We start from the raw sequence: 24,852 nt of genomic DNA, 5'->3' as shown, positions 1-24,852 counted from the left end.
ATTTTTCTGTATTTTCATGACCATGAAAACTGTAAAGTCACACTGAAGGCATCAGAACTATGAATTAATACATGTGGAGTTATATACTTAACAAAAAAGTGTGAAACATCTGAAAATATGTGTTATATTCTAGGTTCTTCAAAGTAGCCACCTTTTGCTTTGATGACTGCTTTGCACACTCTTGATAAGCTTCAAGAGGTAGTCACCGGGAATGGTCTTCCAACAATCTTGAAGGCGTTCCCAGAGATGCTAAGCACTTGTTGGCCCTTTTGCCTTCACTCTGCGGTCAAGCTCACCCCACACCACCTCGATTGGGTTCAGGTCTGGTGACTGTGGAGGCCAGGTCATCTGACGTAGCACCTCATCACTCTCCTTCTTGGTCCAATTGCCCTTACACAGCCTGGAGGTGTGTTTGGAGTCATTGTCCTGTTGAAAAATAAATGATGGTCCAACTAAACGCAAACCGGATGGAATAGCATGCCGTTGCAAGATGATGTGGTAGCCATGCTGGTTCAGTATGCCTTCAATTTTGAATAAATCCCCAACAGTGTCACCAGCAAAGCACCCACACCATCACACCTCCTCCTCCATGCTTCATGGTGGGAAACAGGCACGTAGAGTCCATCCGTTCACCTTTTCGGTGTCGCACAAAGACACGGTGGTTGGAACCAAAGAACTCAAATTTGGACTCATCAGACCAAAGTACAGATTTCCACTGGTCTAATGTCCATTCCTTGTGTTCTTTATTCCAAACAAGACTCTTCTGCTTGTTGCCTGTCCTTAGCAGTGGTTTCCTAGCAGATGTTTTACCTTGAGCACCTGCTGCACAAAGTCTCCTCTTAACAGTTGTTGTAGAGATGTGTCTGCTGCTAGAACTCTGTGGCATTGACCTGATCTCTAATCTGAGCAGCTGTTAACCTGCGATTTCTGAGGATAATGACTCGGATAAACATCCTCAGAAGCAGAGGTGACTCTTGTTCTTCCTTTCCTGGGGCGGTGATGGTTTTTGCCACTGCACTTGGGGACACTTTCAAAGTTTTCTCAATTTTTCGGACTGACTGACCTTCAACGAGTGATGGCCACTCGTTATTCCTTACTTAGAATTTGTATTATGGCAAGAAAAAAGCAGCTAAGTCTATTCAGCAGGACTATCAGCTGTGTATCCACCAGACTTCTGCTCAACACAACTGATGGTCCCAACCCCATTTATAAGGCAAGAAATCCCACTTATTAAATTGACAAGGCACACCTGTGAAGTGAAAACCATTTCCGGTAACTACCTCCTGAAGCTCATCAAGAGAATGCCAATACACTATGTTCCAAATGATTATGCAGATGACATTTTTCTCGGATTGTTTTAAATGGTCGGTGCAAATGGCAGTCAGTCTAATAAAAGTCATCACCCGTTAGAGTATACATCGAATTTTATTTAAGAAACCTCCCAATGATGACAGTATAATCTCCAAAATGAATAAAAACTCAAAATGCACTGTTCCAAATTATTAGGCACAGTAAAATTTCTAAAAATGTGATGTTTTAAAGAAAAGAAATTGCTCATTTGTGGAATTTGCAGCATTAGGAGGTCACATTCACTGAACAAAAAAGCTATTTAAAGGGAACCGGTCACCCCCAAAATCCATGGTGAGGTAAACTGCCGATGTTACCTGAAAGAGGAGAAAGAGAGGTTAGATTAGACTCACCCATGGACGGTCCTGATCGGATGGGTGTCTCAGGTCCGGAACAGCGCCTCCTATCTTCATTCCATGACGTCCTCGTCTTCACGCCGTGGCTCCGGCGCAGGCGTACTTTGTCTGCCCTGTTGAGGGCAGAGCAAAGTACTGCAGTGCGCAGGCGCCGGAAAGGTCATAGGCCCGTCGCCTGCGCACTGCAGTACTTTGCTCTTCCCTCAACAGGGCAGACAAAGTACGCCTGCGCCGGAGCCGCGGCGGCGGACTTCATGGAATGAAGATAGGAGGCGCCGGAGCAAACCCGAGACACCCATTTGACTGGACCGCAGCGGGACCGCCCGTGGGTGAGTATAATCTAACCTCTTTTTCTCCTCTTTCAGATTACATCGGGGGCTTATCTACAGCATTACAGAATGCTGTAGATAAGCCCCTGATGACGGTGAGCTTAGCTCACCAACGATTTTGGGGGTGACAGGTTCCCTTTAACTCCAAAACATCCTAACTGGCCAAGTTACATGTTAACATAGGACCCCTTCTTAGATATCACCTTCACAATTTTTGCATTCTTGAGTTTTTGGATTGTTTCAGCTTGTACGTCTTTGCATGAAGTCAGAATAGCTTCCCAGAGCTGCTGTTTTGATGTGAACTGCCTCCCACCCTCATAGATCTTGTGCTGGATGATACTCCAAAGGTTTTCTATAGGGTTGAGGTCAGGGGAAGATGGTGGCCACACCATGAGTTTATCTCCTTTTATGCCCATAGCAGCCAATGACTCAGAGGTATTATTTGCAGCATGAGATGGAGCATTGTCATGCATGAAGATGATTTTGCTCCTGAAGGCACGTTTCTGCTTTTAGACCATGGAATAAAGTTGTCAGTCAGAAACGCTATTTACTTTACAGAGGTCATTTTCACATCTTCAGGAACCTTAAAGGGCCCCACCAGCTGTTTCCCCATTATTCCAACCCAAAACATGATTTCTCCACCTACTTGCTGACGTCGCAGCCTTGTTGCGACATGGTGGCCATCCACCAAACATCCACTACTCCATCCATCTGGACCATCCAGAGTTGCTTGACACTTATCAGTAAACAAGACTGTTTGAAAATTAGTCTTCATGTATGTCTGGGCCCACTGCAACCGTTTCTGCTCATGAACACTGTTTAGGGGTGGCCGAATAGTAGGTTTATGCACCACAGCAAGCCTTTGAAGGATCATACACCTTGAGGTTCGAGGGACTCCAGAGGCACCAGCAGCTTCAAATAACTGTTTGCTGGTTTGTAATGGTATTTTGGCAGCAGCTCTCTTAATCCAATGAATTTGTCTGGCAGAAACCTTCCTCATAATGCTTTTATCTGCATGAACTCTGTCTGTGCTCTGCACTATTTAACGCTTTTCAGCGGCAGAGAGATCCTTTTTATTTCTCATTTTGCTTGATACCTTTGGCCTGCTTAATAATGTGGATCATCATCTTTAAGTAGTTTTCCTTTAATTAGAATCACCTGGAAAACTAATTATCACGTGTTTAAGATTGATTTCAGTTATCTATTGAGCCCTGAGACACAATACCATCCACAAGTTTATTTGAAAAACAAAACAATTAAATCTTTAGGACACAAATCCAATTTGCATAATAATTTGGAACACACTGTAGTGTGCAAAGCAGTCAAAGCAAAAGGTGGCTACTTTGAAGAACCTAAAATATAAGAAATAATTTCAGTTGTTTCACACGTTTTTGTTAAGTGTCTAATTCCACATGTGTTAATTCATAGCTTTGATGCCTGCAGTGTGAGTTTATAGATATATAGATATATATATATATATATATAGATATATTCTATATCTATATATATATATATCTATATCTATCTATCTATCTATCTATCTATCTATATCTATCTATACACATACATATACACATACATATATACACATATATACTAGATGGTGGCCAGATTCTAGCGCATCCGGTATTCTAGAATATGTATGTAGCTTATTTTTGAAGTTTTCAGAATAATACAATTTATACACAGGATTCGGCCGGCCGCGACCAATTAGCGAAGCGCTGTTCAAATTCCGCGCCAATTCGCGGGTGGACTGCGTACGTTGCTGATTGTTCGTGGCCGGGCGTGACCAATCAGTGAAGTCAGGGCCGGCTCCAGGTTTTTGAGGGTCCCGGGCGAAAGAGTCTGTGGGCCCTCCTCTAACACATACCACGATTCATGATGCACAGATACAGCAGAGAAATATAGCACAGCCAAGTAGCATATAACACAGCCCACGTAGTATATAACAGCCCACTAAGAAGGTACATAAAGCTGGCACCTCGCACTGTATCCGGTCCCCCTGCTTTCAACTTGTCTCAGGTATTTGCTAATCTGTATGCGATCATTATATCCTACACAGAATTCGGAACAGCCTATTATATATAGTATCTAGTCATTATGAGTTACCGTATATACTCGAGTATAAGCCGACCTGAGTATAAGCCGACCCCCCTAATTTTGCCACAAAAAAAAACTGGGAAAACTTATTGACTCGAGTATAAGCCTAGGGTAGAAAATGCAGCATTTACCGGTGAATTTCAAAAATAAAAATAGATGCTCCATACCGTTCATTATTGCCCCATAGATGCTCCATATACAACTGTGCTATATAGAATGCTCTGCACCGTTGATTATGGCCCCATAGATGCTCCTTATAATGCTGTGCCATATATGCTCTGCACCTTTGATTATGGCCTCATAGATGCTCCTTATAATGCTGTGCCATATATGCTCTGCACCTTTGATTATGGCCCCATAGGTGCTCCTTATAATGCTGTGCCCCATATATGCTCTGCACCTTTATGGCCCCATAGGTGCTCCTTATAATGCTGTGCCCCATTTATGCTCTGCACCTTTATGGCCCCATAGGTGCTCCTTATAATGCTGTGCCCCATATATGCTCTGCACCTTTATGGCCCCATAGGTGCTCCTTATAATGCTGTGCCCCATATATGCTCTGCACCTTTATGGCCCCATAGGTGCTCCTTATAATGCTGTGCCCCTTATATGCTCTGCACCTTTATGGCCCCATAGGTGCTCCTTATAATGCTGTGCCCCATATATGCTCTGCACCTTTATGGCCCCATAGGTGCTCCTTATAATGCTGTGCCCCATTTATGCTCTGCACCTTTATGGCCCCATAGGTGCTCCTTATAATGCTGTGCCCCATATATGCTCTGCACCTTTATGGCCCCATAGGTGCTCCTTATAATGCTGTGCCCCATATATGCTCTGCACCTTTATGGCCCCATAGGTGCTCCTTATAATGCTGTGCCCCATATATGCTCTGCACCTTTATGGCCCCATAGGTGCTCCTTATAATGCTGTGCCCCTTATATGCTCTGCACCTTTATGGCCCCATAGGTGCTCCTTAGAATGCTGCTGGTGCTGCCATAAAAAAAAAAAAAAAAAAAAAAATCACACTCACCTCTCTTCTCAGGACGCCGGCGCTTTCAATAATTACCTGCTCCTCGTGTGGCTCCGTCTCCAGCACTGACGCTCAGCAGAGGGCTCGCACTGACTACGTCACAGCGCCCTCTAACCTGAGCGTCACTGCTAGAGGACACTGCAGACAGAGCCGCACCGGAGCGAGGAGCAGGCAATTATAGCGCTGCGCTCCCCTTACCTGCTGCGGCGCGGTCCCTGCAGTCCCTGGCTTCTCCGGCGCTGCAGCTTCTTCCTGTAATTGAGCGGTCACATGGCACCGATCATTTACAGCAATGAATATGCGGCTCCTCCCCTATGGGGGTGGAGCTGCCTATTCATTTCTGTAATGAGCGGTGCCATGTGACCGCTCAGTGCAGGAAGAATCTGCAGCGCCGGAGAAGCCAGGCACTGCAGGGACCGCGCTGGGAGCAGGTAAGTATAACTACACAGCCCCCGCTCCCCCTCCCCTGCTGACACCCGGGTATATGACTCGAGTATAAGCCGAGAGGGGGACTTTCAGCCCAAAAAAATGGGCTGAAAATCTCGGCTTATACTCGAGTATATACGGTACTTTTCAGGCCTGATGTATACTTAATATATAGCATCGCAGTGGTATAAAAATCTGGAATTAATGTTAATGTTATCTGTAATGGATACGCTGTTTTGCATAAATAACTTTTCTATATGAGGACCTAGAAAAAAGTAAATATTGTATGCTAGACTACATTTAATGGATGTACCGATATGGTTATTTAACCTTTATTATTAGATCTAAACGGTACATGATATCTTTTTACTCTAAGTGAAGGTATATCTTTGAGTGCTGCCATATGTTTACAAGGAATGCCATATATTGTACCCTTCTACACACTCTGTTTTTGTGAGGTCTTTCTCTGCTTTGTGGATTTTAATTTTGAAAATAAAGAAACGTGTTTTTATATATGGATCTCTTCTTGCGGCTAATGGAATATAAGTCCGCTTTTTTGTGTGGTTACTAAAGGCTTGAAGTGCCATAGAATTGGATTAAGACGAGACACTAAGGATTTTTTTGAATATAACAGCCCACGTAGTATATAGCACAGCCCACGTAGTATATAGCACAGCCCACGTGGTATATATAGCACAGCCCACGTGGTATATATAGCACAGCCCACGTGGTATATATAGCACAGCCCACGTGGTATATATAGCACAGCCCACGTGGTATATATAGCACAGCCCACGTGGTATATATAGCACAGCCCACGTGGTATATATAGCACAGCCCACGTGGTGTGTATATATAGCACAGCCCACGTGGTGTGTATATATAGCACAGCCCACGTGGTGTGTATATATAGCACAGCCCACGTGGTGTGTATATATAGCACAGCCCACGTGGTGTGTATATATAGCACAGCCCACGTGGTGTGTATATATAGCACAGCCCACGTGGTGTGTATATATAGCACAGCCCACGTGGTGTGTATATATAGCACAGCCCACGTGGTATATATAGCACAGCCCACGTGGTATATATAGCACAGCCCACGTGGTATATATAGCACAGCCCACGTGGTATATATAGCACAGCCCACGTGGTATATATAGCACAGCCCACGTGGTATATATAGCACAGCCCACGTGGTATATATAGCACAGCCCACGTGGTATATATAGCACAGCCCACGTGGTATATATAGCACAGCCCACGTGGTATATATAGCACAGCCCACGTGGTATATATAGCACAGCCCACGTGGTATATATAGCACAGCCCACGTGGTATATATAGCACAGCCCACGTGGTATATATAGCACAGCCCACGTGGTGTGGAACGGACGCCGGGTGTGGCACTCCCGCCACCGATCATCAATTTATTAAGTCCCAGATAACCCCTCTAAATTAACAGGAGGTTCTGTAAGAGGCAAGAGACCTCATCTGTTAGCATTTGGAGGAGACCTCTTCTGCAAAGTATCACACCATAGACATAACTTTCAATACTAAAGAGGCTCAGGTGATTTAGTATATTCTATTCAAATTGTTACTGTGGGTTGACGTACTAGCATGCATATAGGGATTCAATTAAACTCTGTATAAGCTCTGCTCACATCTGCTATGCAGAGAGTCAGTGCACACTACAAAGACCGGAGCAGAGCTTCAGGTGAACAGGAGGGAGCGAGGAGAGAGAGTGTGGGAGCACGCTCTGTATATAGGAGCGGTGTGTGGACTCATGCTGGATATATGGGGGCTAATGGTGTATTAGAAGGAGCTGTGTGTGGGATCATACGGTATATAAGGGGGGGTATCAGTATACTTAATTCTGTTTAATATTTTACTTTAATAATTGTGTTATTAATATTGCGTAGAATTAATGTCAGCCTATTGGTTCAATCCTCCACAGTCAGTGTCTCTGTGGGCCCTTTAGAAAATGAATTGCCCAACACTGGCATTTCAATATGGAGCTGCACGCAGAAAACAGCATACAATGGAGAAAAATCAGGGACTTGGCTTAGTGAAATTAGCAGTCAGCCAGCCCTCTTCACACATGTCTTAGGTCACATGTTACATAGGTTGAAAAAAAGACCGAGGTCTATCAAGTTCAACCTTTCACAGGAAACAATGTTCTGCATGCTAGCCTAAACCCTGGACAGTAGTGGCTCTGAGAGAATCTCAGCTAAGGCTAGTAAAACTATATAGATTATATTATTTGCCATTATAAGCTGCTATAAAAGGGAACCTGTAATCAGATTCATGCCCAAACCACAAGCCGCATCAATCTTGACAGTGGTTGAGTGATTGTAGCCAGGAATATTGTACTCCGAAACGTTGAAACCTTTAGGGTATGTGAACACGTTCAGGATTGCATCAGGATTTGGTCAGGATTTTTCATCAGTATTTGTAGCCAAAACCAGGAGTGGAACAATTAGAGGAAAAGTATAATAGAAACATATGTACCACTTCTGTATTTATCACCCACTCCTGGTTTTGGCTACAAATACTGATGAAAAATCCTGACCAAATCCTGATGCAATCCTGAACGTGTGCACATACCCCAAGAGTAAACAATGCTTAAACAAGCTAGCCAGGGAATCAGCAGATTTCTCTCTACCCTTCAGTTCACTAAGGCTGCCGTCACACTAGCAGTATTTGGTCAGTATTTTACATCAGTATTTGTAGCCAAAACCCGGAGTGGAACGATTAGAGGAAAAGTATAATAGAAACATATGCACCACTTCTGTATTTATCACCCACTCCTGGTTTTGGCTCACAAATACTGATGTAAAATACTCAGCTTTAAAAATACCACGCTATAGAATATGCATATATATTAAAAAAAAAAAAAAAAAAACATTCACATATATACGCATGCATATATCTTCCACTACAGAGAAGCCATGCGACCACAGGATGCCGCTATTTGCAAGTAAAAGTTTGGTAGGTATCCACTATATAGGGGGCTGCAGTCATAAAATAGCAGGATATATAAACCTTCCTTGTAAGCGTTCAATAGTAGGAGGTTTTACTTTCCATATGTATGCACAGGGAGAAATGGATCAGGACAGGAAGAAGATGGCTGGGTACCCACCTCAGAGTAGTGAGTCAAGGACGCATGGGCCCCAGCCGACTACTCAACATGGAGGGAAGTGTGCTCCCGATTCACTATCCTGACATAGGCATGGTCGCCCTGCTGTTCACTGAACTATGAGGATTTACCAAGTTCAATACATTCTATTGATGACATTTCTGATCAACCGCTGGAAGAAGTGACATTGCTGCATTCTGCTAAAACCAAGGTTTTGTGCAACATACTGAGAACAAAAAAACATGCTGTAAACATGAGATTTCTGAAATCTCAGACTTTGCTGGTACTTTAAAACGCAGCTGAAAGCTTGCATTTAAAAAAAAAAAGCATAAAAACGCAACATGTGAACAGACCGAGTGGTTTAAAAATTTTGTCATTTTGTCGTTGTGTCATTTTATGTGTTGCTTGCATTAAAACTGTGAAGCCATTACAATTTCTTGGTAATCGTGATGACAGTGTGCACAATAAAAGATTTTCTCTACAAATGATGTATATGGTAAATAAGTGAAACTTTAGAGACCAATACATAAATTATTATAGGCAGACTTATTGGCCATCTTAGTCAAGAATGATTATAGCCATTGTGCCATTTAAAAGGAATCCGGTCACCAGATATAACGACTTGCAGATATGAGGTTAATGTGCAGGTTAACATACCGTAGTTATTATGCTGTTCAGCGCCTGCACGCAGCGGGGAGAAAATTATCTTTATTCTTCCCGCCAGCAATGGGTATTCAGTCATAGGGGCGGGAGCAGTGCGGGTTCAGTCACTGCTCCGAGTTTACAGAGCGGCCACTGTAACCGTGTCACCGGTCGGAGCAGGGGGTCCTGACTGAATACTGATGGGGACAATAAAGATCATTTTCTCCCTGCTGCATTCGGCTGCGAGCAGGCGCCAGACAATATAATATTAACCTGCAGATATGAGGTTAATCTGCAGGTTATCAGGTTCCCTTTAAACATGGCCTGTTACCAGTACAAAAGTGGACAGTTTTTGCTCTTACTTTATTCCCATTGCTCCTTTAAGTATTCGGTTCTGCATTTTTTTTTTCTTTTTAAATCCGCCATACGGTTGCAGAGATATTGACCTATTCATTTACTGCTCATTTTTGTGGTCTTTACAAACAGGGTGTTGATCACAGGATTCTCTGGGAGCATGTCTTTAGGCTGCACAGTATTACCCTGCGAGTCACACGTCTTGTAATGAAAATAAAAACTGGGACCAAACACAGATCTATCTAAAACGGAATGGCAGATTTACCAAAAACAAAAAACTGAATAAAATAAGAGCAAAAACTTACAATTTTTTTTGATTTGCCAGCAAACTCGCCTGACCTTAAACCCATAGAGAATCTATTGGGTATTGTCAAGAGGAAGATGAGACACCAGACCCAACAATGCAGATGAGCTGAAGGCTGCTATCAAAGCAACCTGGGCTTCCATAACATCTCAGCAGTGGCACAGACTGATCGCCTCCATGCCACGCCGCATTGATGCAGTAATTGATTCAAAAGGAGCCCGACCAAGTATTGAGTGCATTTACTGTACATACATTTCAGTAGGCCAACATTTCCGATTTTAAAATCATTTTTTCAAGCTGGTGTTGTAAAGTATTCTAATTTACTGAGATAATGACTTTTGGGTTTATTGGCTGTAAGCCATAATCATCAACATTAACAAAAATAAACACTTGAAATAGATCACTATGTGTAATGAATCTATATGAGTTTCACTTTTTGTATTGAAGAACTTAAATTAACTTTTTGATGATATTCTAATTTAGTGAGATGCACCTGTATGTAACCAATAGAAATGTATTGAATGTGGTAAATACGCATAGTTAAGGCTGTTTTCACATTTGCGTCTGTGTGCGCAGTGTACGATCCGCATGCGTACCTATCTTTAATCATGGTGTATGTATGGACATGCATTTGCATGCTTTTGCGTACGCATGAGTTTTTTCGCGGTGTGCGGTGGGGCGCGGGGAACGCAACATGTTTCATTTTTGGAAGTGTCAAAAATCAGTCAAATATGTGGAGGCATGCACACGCGGATGAGTGCGTTAAAAAAACGCATTACTGTCTATGGGAACACATGCGTATGTATGCGTTCAATGCGCATGCGTACTTCGGACTGCGCATGCCCAGGAACTGATTGAGACACGCCCTCCTGGAACTATCGAACACATGCGCATAAAAAAACGCTGCTTTTTCTGCCGTTATGCGTAAGCTGATGCAGATAAACGCTGCGTTAGCATTGTGTTTGCGGATGATACACTGCGCACATAGACGCAAATGTGAAATTAGCTTAAGTGAACACATGTGGATTTACATGCGTTCAATAGACTGCATAAACTGCAACTCAAGCGCTGCTAGTTCCGGATTGTGGGCATGTACACTTAGTGGACTTGAACCTGTGAGGGCCTTAATATTACTTTTACGATGTACTGCAATTCAATAGTAGCTTGGAATGTAGCGAAAATCCCATGAAAATCATCCTCTAGATGAGCTTCACCATAGTACAAAAATAGCAGCGACAGGGGCCGGAGCGCACAAGCACCAGTAACCGCACCATTTTAAAGCCATCGCGAGATTATTAGTGGAATATAAAAGGTTACGGTATATCATACAGTCACCATCAACCACATGTAAAGATACCTCAGCTCCTGAGCATCAACACCTGGCTACCCCTACAATCATATACATGTACGCCAATTCATGTGAAGGGGTTAATGAAATTAATTTTCAGAATGGCTTTTTTGTCCTATTTCAAGAAATTTTATTGCGTTCACTAAAATGACATGTAGAAGGCTTGTAAATGTCAACATCATATTTTGCAATGAAAACTAGGGCTTTTAAAGATACATACATGCTCAGTTTTGCTAAAGAAGCAATTCCGGGAACATTTCCTAGGGCAATATAAAGAAAAAAAAATACCAGTCATTGCAAAGACATGTGTTTTGTTTTTTGCATTAACCCCTTAAAAGAAGATTTGGGGATTCTATCTTTTCCTTTTCCCCCCCCCCCCCAAAGAGCTATAACTATTTCTTCATACTCTTAGACGTACAACAGCTTGTTTTCTTGCGGGAAGAATTGTAGTTTTGAAATACAACATTTACTTTATCTTATGTACTGAACAATTGGAAAACAAAATCCAGATGTGGTGAAAAAGCAAAATTCTTCCATTTTTTTTTTTAGTTTAGTTTCATTTCTACAGTGTTTGTGCAGTGAAAAAAAAAATTACTTAACAGGATTTTTCAGGTCTGCATGAGTACGTCGATATCAAGCACGTATATAGCCTTTTTAACGCGGCTATAGACAAAAATTCGAAGTTTGTTGGGGAAAAAATGTTTTCTATGTGTGACACGCTGGCATTTTTATTCATGCCATTTTGGAGCAATCTGATAAATTTAGATTTTAGAGTTTTGAATATTTTGATAAAACCATGCGAGATACCAGCTATTTTTTTTATCTTCACTTTTTCCCCAGGAAGAAAAAAAAAAGGGAAAAAGAGGAAAGTTTTTTTTGTTTGTTTTTCTTTTACACTTTTCTCATCAGTCCCATGAGGGACTTCTAAAACTTGTACTATAAAAGTTTTTCAGTATGTAATGAAAAAAAAAATGTCACTCCCCCCTATAGTGACTGGACTTACAGGACAAAGAATGTGGCAGAGACTGGAGGCCTCAACAAACAAGGCAGACTGTAAAGCTTAAACGACGCTCCTGAGCCTGCTCCAGACTTGCTATATGATGTATATATACTGTATATATCTTCCATCGAACATTAAGGGGTTATTGCTTGGATTGAATTATAAGGCCTTTTTCACACGGACAGGTCAGATCATGGATTATTGCATTGATTGAATACAAAATCATTGTAAAGTAACATGATTTTAGGCAACTATGGCAAAGGTGCAGCATTTTGACACAATCTACTATATAATTGTCTAAGGGTCACGTCCGTCCGTCCGTCTGTCACGAATATTCAATGGTCGCGGCCTCTGTCTGTCATGGAAATCCAAGTTGCTGATTGGTCATGGCTGTTTTGCCGCGACCAATCAGCGACCGGCACAGTCCAGAGGAAAAATGGCCACTCCTTCCTCCCCTGCAGTCAGTGCCCGCTCCATACTCCCCTCCAGTCAGCCCTCACACAGGGTTAATGCCAGCGTTAATGGACCGCGGTGTAACACACTCCATTATCGCAGCTATTAACCCTGTGTGACCAACTTTTTACTATTGATGATGCGTATGCGGCATCAATAGTAAAAAAATCTAATGTTATAAATAATAATAATAAGAAAAAAAGGTTATTCTCACCCTCTGCCATCGCGTCCTCTCCTCGGCACTGCAAGCGGCAGGTTCCGGGGCCAAGGATAGTATGCGAGAAGGACTTTCCATGAAGTCCCTGTCATGTGACCGAGACAACATCACAGGTCCTGCGCTCATACCAACCCTGGGACCGGAAGCTGCAGCGTGCACCGTACACAGGCGACAGGACTACAAGGGCTCCCTCGGATGGTGAGTATGTGTTTATTTTTAGTTTAACTCTTATTTTTAACCTGTTACATGCGTGTCTGGGCAATACACTACGTGGCTGGGCAATACACTAAGTGGCTGGGCAATACACTACGTGGCAGGGCAATACACTACGTGGCAGGGCAATACACTACGTGGCAGGGCAATACACTACGTGGCAGGGCAATACACTACGTGGACATGCATATTCTAGAATACACGATGCGTTAGAATTGGGCCACCATCTAGTATATATAATTTAATTCAATTAAAATAAATTTATTAATACATAGTTAAGAAATACTTTAAGAAATTGAAGGAAAAAAGGAACTTTAAAAACAAGCTGTTGGAAGTACAAAAATTACTATTTGAGTGACATATTTATCAAATTAATGTTTTTCAAACTTATCTTACAATGGAATCTCAAAAAATTGCCCGATGCGTTAGAATCGGGCCACCATCTAGTCTTACTATAATTAAGGCCGGAGTCACACTACAGCGAGATACGGCCGAGTCTCGCTGGTTAAAACCAAGCTCTGGCACCGGCACTCCAGAGCGGAGAGTTCGGCTCCATGTATTGCTATGCGACCGCACGCTCCGCTCTGGAGTGCCGGTGCCAGAGCTTGGTTTTAACCTGCGAGACTCGGCCGTATCCAGCATGTGAATAGACATCGAAAAGCTTTCCTTTCTCCCCTCCCAACATCAAACCACATGTACCAGTGTTTTTTTTGTTTTTTTTTTACCATGGTTTTCCCAAATTTGCAGCAACAACAAGTTAATCCACCTCGAATACAAAAACAAACTCCAAACTTTACATCTGCTACTTCATCTCTTCCTTGGGATAACAGTGGAAAAAGGAGATTGACGTTCAGAATAGACCGCGTTGCTGTACAAAGGTTGCAATTCCAGAGTAGGATAGCAATTTCATAGTTTTTATGAGTTTGGTGCTCGCATTGAGCTTTTTTAAACACAAACTACATTATGAATCGGTTTTCAGATTACAGTATTTTTGGGGGGAATCTGCAATTTTTAGTGAGAAAAACTCTGCAAGCAGCTTTCTGTGATGAAGCAGAACACCAACAATTCCTCCTCCCAATCACAGAGAACTATTCTCTCTCCTCTTGCCTGACAGTGATATCTGATTAGTAGGGATAAAAGAGGAAATTACCAGGACCTGTGTAGCGAAAGGACCATTCAGGTCATGTGATCACACACATGCCTGGATGAATCTTCAATATGCTCTAATGCAGTGTTTGCCAACTCCAGTCCTCACGAGCCACCAACAGGTCGTGTTTTCAGGATTTCCTTAGTATTGCACAGGTGATGGAATTATTGCCTGTCCAGGTGATGCAATCATCACCTCTGCAATACTCAGGAAATCCTGAAAACATGACCCGTTGGTGGCTCTTGGGGACCAGAATTGGGGAGCACTGCTCTAATGCATTGTATGTGTTTTGATGTTTTAGCCAAGCCAAGTGTTTTTATGATGTAGATGAGTTGTGTGAAGGTGTAGTTAGGGTTGTGGAGTTGGTAAGCTAAACCTACGACTCCTCAATTTTCCCGACAGACTCCATAGCACTGGTGCACCATTGACCTTGGACATGAAGTGCTGCAGAATTCATCTCAACTAAAAGCTGAGATCCTTAGATCAGGAATAGGACAATTCAGAACATTCCCAAATTTTTATGAAAAAAATTGACAACACATCCTGCATTGTACTACTGTACCCAATATATTATATATTTTAGGAGTTGGGATATTTCCTTCCGACTCCACAGCCCTGTGTGTAGCATAACTTTGCACTGTACATGCAGCAGGGGTGTAATTTACATACTGCAGAGAACAATACCTTACCTCCTTTTTTACCCAAGTGCATTACAACTTGCAACACTGACCTCTCCATTTTACCCCAGGTAAGGTATAATTATTAAGAAATATGTTCTGCCCATTTTTCTGCTGCCTAAACCTGGTGTGTGTCTTATATTCCGAAAAATACAATAGTTAAAACAATTTTCTGAAATACTAATTGCTGTTTCTCTGAAGTGCAAAACATTCCGTGCACTAAAGTGAAGTAGTTAAAATACAGAAAAACAACCAGAGAATTGGAAAGGAAAAAAAAAAGTTAAACTAAAAATTGTTACCTTGTGTATAGGCTGCATCATCCGAACCCACGCTTAGCTTCCTTCCATCATTTATCCTATCATGTGCTAAAACAGGGTCTGCTATATGGATACCTTCCGACTCCGCAAACGGAAGGAGATTTGTAGGTTCAAAAGTTGGGGACACAACACCAGGGGAAACTGAAGGAGGTTTGTTTGGGGACACAGTTATTTTAAATGTATATTTTGTATTGGGCTGAGTCACTACCACACGAGGCGATGTCGCAGACAAGTTGTTTCCAAGTGCCCGGCTTTTGGGTGGATGATGATGAATAAAAGCAGGTCCCATGCTTACTTGTCCAGAGACATTTCTGGTGGTACTGGTTGCACCAGGATTAGCGGAAATAAAAAGTGTTGGCTGATTTCTAACCATCTGATCATCACCTCCAGGAGCTGAAATATAAACCTTAGGCTGGCTGCGGCCTAAGCAGTCATCTGCGTTTTGAGGACCTGCAATGTAAACAGTAGGCTGGTTCCTTGAATGGCTGTTTAGAACCGAAGGGTTAGTGGAACTACGAGAACTTGAGGAACGCAACATTGAGTTACTTCTTTGGGGTGGTTCAAGTTTAATTTCTATTTGGTTTTTCCTGGGACCAGTTGAGATATTTTGAATGTTGTATTGGCTTAACGGCTGGGAACCACCCGATGAATGAAGCACTGGAGCTTGAGGAGTTGTGGGTGAACTAATAGGCATGTACACATGAGAGGTCTGATGACCCTGCTGATTAGGTTGTGCTGAGGTATGTGATTGAGAGTAAGAAGAAGGAAGGGTTGTCCAAGGATTTTGTGGTGTGGGCTGATAAGCTTGCTGTTGTGTGGGATTTGGAGACATCCAGCCTGATGGCTGTGGGGTTTGCCTTGATGCACCACCTTGAGAAGTGATATAAGGTCTTATATAAATAGAATTTCCATGTGGACTGTTAAGTACAGGAGGTGGACCACCATGTATGTGCAAAGATGTAGGAGTATTACGATTAGACTGGATATTTGGAGCCAAAGTAACCATGATGGGATTGAACCTGGTTGTTTGCAAACCCGAAGAACTTTTGCTGCCCAAATGAAGTCCAAATTGATGGCCCGGGTTTGAAGTATTTGTCATCCCAAACACATTATAGCTAGAAGGCACAACGGGTGCAGTCTGTGGCTCTGGTTGATACAATTCATTGTTGGATGGCCCTCCCTGAAGGTGTCCATCACTTATGCTGTGACTTAAAGTCCTGCCGTTTCCATTTATTCGGCTTCCATCCCTGCCCTCATGGTACTGAGACTGCAAATCCAGATTAAGGGATGTCATGTGATTTCTTAAACCAGCAATGCTCGAATCTTCAGAGGGGGACACGTCGCCTTCACCATACAGATATTTTGTACTCTCTTGAGATAGGACTGCGCAGCAAGCATCCAGATTATTGTTATTCTGGAAAAGAAAGGAAAATTGATTGAGCAAACTTTACTGAGGTTACAATCGCTATCATTTTTAGGGCCTGTACACAGGTAAAACCAAATGCATTTATTAGAGACCCATAACACTTGATATAAATGTTTCTTACAAATTCTATTAGCTTTTAAATTTCACTAATAGTGCCTCACTATTTGCAGATCATCAGTTATAGAAAACCCCAATAACCTAAATAGAAGCTATTCCTAGATTCACATTTTTCACACACATATATGCATAACTATTGTTAATAGGGACTAAGCCCAACAAAGTTTTTCTTCATGCAGACTGAGCCCTCGCAGGCAGGGTCTTTTTTCCTCCTGTACTTGTGTGTGCCATGTTTTACTCATGTTTATTATACTTGTCTATATTTGCCCCGTTACCCTTACATGTGAAGTTCACACAGGGCGTTTTTTTCTGCAGCAAAAACACAGGTTTAGGTGCGTTTTTTGCCGTGTGCGTTTTTTTTTTCCCTCTTTGTGCATGCTGATAAAGTTGAGTGCACACAGAGAAAAAAACCCAACTTCCTGTAGATCGATAGAATAGATACATTACCTGTGGTATCCTCTTCCCTGGCATTTTCCCACGGTGCAGAGGTTACCTCAGGTCAGGCTGCTCCGTCTCATTCATTCCCCAGTCGCTTACAGCCGGGAGCGATCACATTAGCAGGGCTCCTGGTTGTAAGCTTCATCTCCTCCAGATACTGCACAGGACACTCGTAATATCGGACTACGACGGATCAGGGAGTATACTGTTGCTCTTTTATTTTTATTACAGAAGATTGATGGGTTCGCTTTGGAATGGCAGAGCAGTAAAGATTGTCAAAACTGTGTGGGGTTTTCTGCATGTGTGTTTATTTAACCCTTTAACTGCTATAGGATTAGTAATGGATAGGTGTCTTATTGACACCTCTCCATTACCAGGCCAGCTTAATGTCACCTTACAATAGCAAGGCGACAATAACCCCTCATTGCCCCGCTTGCCACCACTATAAGGGTGTCTAATAGATGCGCCTATTCTGGGCCGCTGCGGGCTATTTTTAGGCTGGGGGCCTATATCAATGGCCCCTTACCAGCCAGAGAATACCAGCCAGAGAATACCAGCCCCCAGCTGTGAGCTTTAGCAGGGCTGGTTCTCAAAAATGGGGGGACCCAACAACGTTTTTTTTTTTTTTTTTAATTTATTTAATTATTTAAAAAAAATAAAAATAAATAACAGCGTGAGGACCCCTCTATTCTTGATAACTAGCCTTGCTGCAGCTGACAGCTGGGGGTTGCAGCCCCCAGCTTTGAGTTTTATCTGGCTGGTTATCAAAATTAGGGGGGAACCCACATTTTTTTAAAATTATTTATTTAAAGTGAAGGAGCGGCAGATAAAAACTCCCATCCACCACTCCCGCTCTCACTGTAATTAGCGGTGGCAGGTGTCAGATGATGGGATCAGTAGTCCCATCAGCTGACACAAGTGATCGGAGGTGAAGTTTACACCTCCGATCACAGCCGAGTGCTCCCCGCTGTCTGAGAGTGGGAACTGCGGCTCTCTGACCAGATGGGATGATTTCCCCGCCGATCAGAAGCGGCGTTTGCCGGTTGTCATGCATATGACAGCGAGTCAAACACAGTAATGTCGGACCCCCCATTCAAGTGAATAGGGATCGGGTCCGCTCTGCTGGATGACATGCGGCATGAACGCACCAGTCAGCCTGCCATCTAGATGTAGCAAAGCAGAGTGTGATGTCACATCCGGTTCTCCTTGACTTTTCTGCAGCAAATGCACTGAAAGAAAAGTCAACCTGCATATTTGCAGCATTTTTTCACCATCCATTCAAGTCAATGGGTGGAAAACGCTGAAAAAGCGCTGAAAGAAGTGACATGCTCCATGTAAAAAAAAAAAAAAAAAACACTGCAAAGCACAAAATACTGATCACACAAAAACCCAATGTGTGTGCATGAGATTTCTGAAAACTCATAGGCTTTGCTGGTACTGTAAAAAGCAGCTGAAAATTTAGCATTAAAAAACGCAGCAAAAATGCCCTGTGTGAACTTACCCTAAAGCGCCATGGAATAAATGGAGCTATGAAAATGTATAATAATAATATTGTGTGTATCTCACCTTTGGTGAATCCAGCTTCATGGCAGAATGGGCGGTCCTACCAAACCAACATTTTGGAGCAGCACAAATTGCCTGAGTGCAGCGGGACTCTTTCCATCCCCTTTGTGCTCCTGACTAGTATACATCACTGAGTTATCAACAGCTAAGCATGCACTGTACCCTGTCTGGCCAATTTTGCTGCCTGTGTGGTTTTAAATCATTAGCTGGTTGTAGCAGAGCTCCTCCAAAACAGCAGGGCAGAGCTGCATTTGTTACCTGCCAGAGAGACAGATAATTGCACGCAGCAGGATTTAATAGGCTCCATGAATCTACAAGATGGTTCCAATAGCAATTGAAGGGAAACAGAGCCCGGAAGGGCAGCCCTAAACCCTTCGCCCCAAACCCCGTTTTTACCTTCCTGACAAGGCCAACTTTTATATTTCTGACTAATGTCACTTTATGATTCTGATACTGTTTTCTCGTGGCATATTGTACTTTATGATAGTGGTAAAATTTATTCGATAACTTGCATTTCTTTGTAAAAAAAAAAAAAAAAAAAGGCAAAAATTCCACAATTTTCAAACTCAATTTTTATGCCCTTAAATGAGAGAGTCATATCACACAAAATAGTTAATAAATATAATTTCAGACGTGTCTACTTTACATCAGCACAATTTTGGAAACATTTTTTGTTAGGAAGTCATAAGGATTAAAAGATGACCAGCGATTTCTCATTTTTACAAAAATTAGCAAAACCATTTTTTTTTTTAGGGACCACCTCACATTTGAAGTGACTTTGAGGGGCATATAGGAAAGAAAATACCCAAATATGACACCATTCTAAATACTGCATCCTTCAAAGTACTTAACCCCTTAATGACCGCCAATACGTCTTTTAACTGACCTGAGATATAAGAGAATAGCCTCCCCATACAGGTGACAATCCATCATCTGTCGGTTGTACACTATAGCTGACAACTTGCTGTACCAGCCACGATCAGTATTTGCACCATCTAAATCTGTTTAACCCCTTAGATGCTGCTGTCAATAGTGACTACATCATTATAAATGGTTAACAGAGTGTGGGGGCTTCTTCTTTGTCACAATTGGTGCCCTCAGATCATGATTTTGTTGTCCTGATGTTTGCCATGGCTATTCATGACCAAATAGTGGCCTTAGAGTCTGACGGCTGTAGTAATCTTTTTAGAAGTTAGCAACATTTAGGTGGTAAAAATACACATTTTCATTTCTGTCATACCACTTTGCATTAATTCCTGTAAAGCACCTGAAGGGTTAATAAACTACCTGACAGCAGTTTTCAATATGTCTAGGGGTGCTGTTTTTAAAATGGTATCACGTTTGTGGGTTTCCCAATATATGGGACCCCTAAAGTCACTTCAAACATGGATAAGTCCCTAAAAAAATAAATTTTGTAAATTTCTTTGAAAAAATGAAAAATTGCTGCTACATTTTTAAACCTCCTAAAATGCTAACAAAATAAAATAACATTTTACAAATGGTGCTGATGTAAAGCAGACATGTGGGAAATGTTATTTATTAATGGTTTGCTGTTGTATGACTATCTGGATTAAAGGGATAATCATTCAAATTTAGAAAATTGCTAATTTTTTAACATTTTTCTCAAATTTTTGATATTTTTTATAAATAAACACAAAAAAATGTTGAACAAAATTTACCATTATCATAAAGTATAATGTGTCACGAAAAAACAATCTCAAAATCACTGGGATTTGTTGAAGCGTTGCAGAGTTGCAGAGTTATTACCACATAAAGTGACACTGGTCAGATTTCAAAAATTTGGCTCGGTCACTAAGGGGTTAAACCCCCATTCCCCCCAAACCCCCATTTAAGAAGTTTATTAACCTTTCAGGTGCTTCACAAGAATTTATGGAATGTGGAAGGAAAAAATAAATATTTACTTTTCTTTCACCAAAAATTTCATTTAGGCTATGTGACCACTTTGCAGAAATGCTGCAGAAATATCCGCAGCATTTCCGCAACTCCCTGCCGCGGGTAAAATACATGCGAAATTCGCATGCGTTTTTCCGCAAAACAAGCGTTGTGCAAGCGTTTTTAGCCTGTGATTAAAAGTGATTGACAGGTTGGTCACACACTTGTCAAGGACTATGCTTGACAAGTGTGACCAACTTTTTACTAGTGATACTGCCTATGCAGCATCCATAGTAAATGATAGAATGTTAAAAATAATAAAAAAAATAAAAAATATGGTTATTTTCACCTTCCGACAGCCCCGATCTCCTCAGCGGTGCTCCGGCTACATTCCGTTCCCAGGGACACTTTGTGCGAAGGACCTTTGTAATGTCACGGTCACGTGACTGCAACGTCATCTCTGGTGATTTGCGCTATGCATCCCTGGGAACGGGAGCGGCTGCGTGCACCGCTGAGAGCCGGGAGGAGTCTGGGGGCCATCAGAAGGTAAGTATATCCCTATTTTTCATTTACTTATTTTTTACAGGAATACGGTACCCAGGGCCTGGAGGAGTCTCCTCTCCTCCAGACCCAGGGTACCATCCACACATGAAGTAAAGTGAGCATTTCAATGCAATCCTATGGCGGCGGAATCGCTGTGATTCCACAGAAATAATTAAAATGCTGCAGATTTTACAACTATGCGATTCCGCAGCGGGAAAATCCGCAGCGGGAAAATCCGCAGCGGGAAAATCCGCAGCGGGAAAATCCGCAGCATGGGCACAGCAACTGCGGAATCCCATAGGATTGCATTGAAACGCGTTCAAGCATTTCCGCTGCGGCAAAAACGCATAAAAAAAAAATGCAACGTGGGCACACAGCCTTAGACCTTTTTTTTTTTTCACTTTCACAGTGTAACAGGAGAAAATGGACCATACATTTTGTTGTGCAATTTCTCCCGAGCATGCCGTTACCCGATTCGTGGGGGAAATCTGGCAGGGCTCGGAAGGGAAGGAGCCATTTCACTTTTTGAATGTAGAATATGTTGGAATAATTAGCGGTTGCCATGTCGCATTTGGAGAGCCCCTGATGTGTCTAAACAATGGAAACCACCAACAAGTGACACCATTTTGGAAACTAGACCCCTCTGGGACCTTACTTAGATGTGAATTGAGCACCTTGAACCCCCAGGTGCTTAACAGAAGTTTACAACGTTTAGCCGCGAAAATAATTTTAAGCTACAAAAGTTTGTTGTTAAATTTCTCTTGAGTTCACAGATACCCCATATGTGGAGGAAAACTACTTTGGAGGCACAGTGCAAAGCTCAGAAGGGAAGAAGCGTCATATTACAGTGCAGATTTTGCTGCAATTGTTTGAGGGTGCCATGTTACATTGGCAGAGCCCCTGAGGTGCCAGAACAGCAGAAGCCCCCATAAGTGACCCCAATAAGTTACATTTTTACCACCAAGATTGTGTGTTAGGCTACTTTCACACTAACGTCGGTACGGGCCCGGCGCAGTATTACATCGCATCGGCTGCCCCATTGTAAGGTCCGGGGAGGAGGGGGCAGAGTTCCAGCCGCGCATGCGCGGCCGGAAAAGGCGAAACCGACTGACAAAACGTTACAAGCAACGTTTTTTTGTTCCGACGGACAAAAAAAAAAAAAACACGTCGCATGACGGATGCAACGTGTGGCAATCCGTCGCTAATGAAAGTCTATGGAGAAAAAAAAGCATCCTGCAGGCAACTTTGCAGGATGCATTTTTCTCCAAAACGACGCATTGTGACGAAGGCCAAACAACGCTAGTGTGAAAGTAGCCTTAGGCTACTTTCACACGAGAGAGGGAGAGACTTTTTTTCCGGCAATGAAAATCCTTCTGGGCATGCTCAGAGTTGAAAAACTGGATCAGTCGCTGGATTCCAGTGTGTGACGGTCAGCGATGGATCCTGCGTCCATAGGCTTCCATTATAGTTGTACAAGAGAGAATAGCGGGCACCACAAGAATAGGAAAAATCTGGGATCAACCATATGCATATAAAGAGAACCGTTGAAAATTAAACAACCAGCTCCCATCCTCCCAGCACTAGCACCTTACTTTTTCAGCTGCTGCATCTCTATCTGGCGCCCATCTTTTTGGGCCTTTTCTTTAGGACCTTGGACCATAGTATGTGTTTTGCTCCCAGGCTTGGGGGTGATGCTTGCTGCAACCTCATGGCACCTGTCCTGGTATGGCATTATTTGGTAAATATGCATAAGAAATTAAATCGGTGTCCGATTCCTAGCATTACTGTGTGTTTGGATTGTGTGATGCAGGTGGGGTACAGCTGGTAGCAGATGGGCAGCTATTACCATATATGTGTATACACATACCGTTTATCTGATGTGTCAAATTATTGGGTGCTGGTTGGCATTTGTTTCCATTTGCTTGGGGGATTGCATGTAGCTTACTGGCCATGTGCTTGTTTTTTGGTTTTTAAATGTTTTTAAAATGTGTGTCTTACCTTGCTGTGCTTTTTTGTATTAATAAAGTTATTTTTTGGTCGATCCCATTGTTATGCATATCTTTTCTCTTGTTTAATTTTCAAGGCTTCCATTATAGCAGACAGGCAGCGCAGGATGCATCGCTGACCGATTTTCTGATGTGCAGAAAAAAGTTCCTATGAACGTTTTCTTTACACGACAGACCGCTATTTCCCGACGGATCCAGTGCACGACGGATGGCCATCCGTCACAATCCGTTGCTAATACAAGTCTATGGGAAAATGCAGGAACCTGCAAAAAAATTTTTTTGCAGGATCCTGCATTCTCAAAAAACAACGGATTGTTACGGATTAAAAAAAAAACGCAAGTGTGAAAGTAGCCTAGCCTCAAGTTTTACATTTTCACACTGGGAAACGGGTAAAAATGGCACCAGAATCTGTCCCACTATTTCTGCTGAATGTAGAAATATCCCCATATATGGCTGTACAGTACTACTCTGACATACGGAGAGACTCAGGAGGGACGGAGCGCTATTTGCCTCCTGGTGTTCAGATTTTCCTAGACTAGTCTGTGGATTCCATATAAAAAGAGCCTCTAAGTACTAGAAAAGCAGAATCCACTCTCAAGTGACCCCATTTTGGAAATTATAACCCTTTGTGAATTTATTTACAGATGTAGTGACGATTTTGACTCCATGGGTGTTTTCCAGAAACAAGAATCAGTGGATGTTGCCGAGTGAAAAATGCAAACTGCCGTTTTAATGACCAGTACATTGTAGTGACCAGTACGTTACGGCCAGACTATGCTTCTCCAGACATGCACCTGTAAATTAGACGGGACATTTGGATTTGGGAGTGGAGATTTTGATGAATTTCTTATGAGGGGTGAGGAACCATTTAACTTTTCCAGAGCCTTTGTGCTACCAGTAACATGGAAGCACCCTATATCTCCGTTAACAGGTGACAGATCTGAGTGGGGACTTGCTTTTTTTGCAGATTGAGTTGAAGCTTTTATTGGGAACATTTTACATACCGTTTGGGATCACAGTTATCCAGCGCTCTATGATGGCAACTTTGGGGTTTACATCTAAATCTCTTGAGTGACGTGATTCAGATGAAACCCCCAAGGGGATCCATTCACTATAACGAGGCAGAAGATTTACTCTGGACTCTGTCTGGCCTCTGTTCGGGGGTTTCCTTCTTTTCTGAAGTGCAAAAAACTGACAGAAGGCACTTTTATGCAATACTAAAAAGACGGACACCGACGAGTCACAGGTCAGATGGCGTCCACAGTACCTGCATTTGCCTCTTTATAGTGAATCTTCCGCCATAGGTTTTGTCTGAATTTTACATATTTACACAGAAACCCCTGTGTAAGAGCTCAGCGCAGGATAACTGTGCGCCAAGCCTTACTGCGATCTTTGGATGAATGAAAAAAATCAACAGCATGTGAAGAACTGGTTTTGTTTATTTTTTTTTATGCCGTTCCTCGTGCA

At 42.4% G+C, this 24,852-nt stretch overlaps 1 protein-coding gene across 2 annotated transcripts in view; it reads right to left on the bottom strand.

Annotated features, from left to right (window-relative positions):
• Positions 1-24,852, bottom strand: part of TAB2 (TGF-beta activated kinase 1 (MAP3K7) binding protein 2) — a 107,502-nt gene that overhangs the window by 15,391 nt on the left and 67,259 nt on the right. For both annotated transcript variants that reach the window (XM_069725891.1, XM_069725892.1), the window contains exon 4: positions 15,382-16,813. In XM_069725891.1, coding sequence (XP_069581992.1) covers positions 15,382-16,813 — 1,432 coding nt within the window. The remainder of the gene's footprint in view (positions 1-15,381; positions 16,814-24,852) is intronic.

This window comes from Ranitomeya imitator, chromosome 5 (assembly GCF_032444005.1).
Source record: "Ranitomeya imitator isolate aRanImi1 chromosome 5, aRanImi1.pri, whole genome shotgun sequence".
In the NCBI taxonomy this organism is placed as follows: domain Eukaryota; kingdom Metazoa; phylum Chordata; class Amphibia; order Anura; family Dendrobatidae; genus Ranitomeya; species Ranitomeya imitator.
Note: the sequence above shows the minus strand (reverse complement) of the source record. Positions and strands in the feature narration are given on the sequence as shown.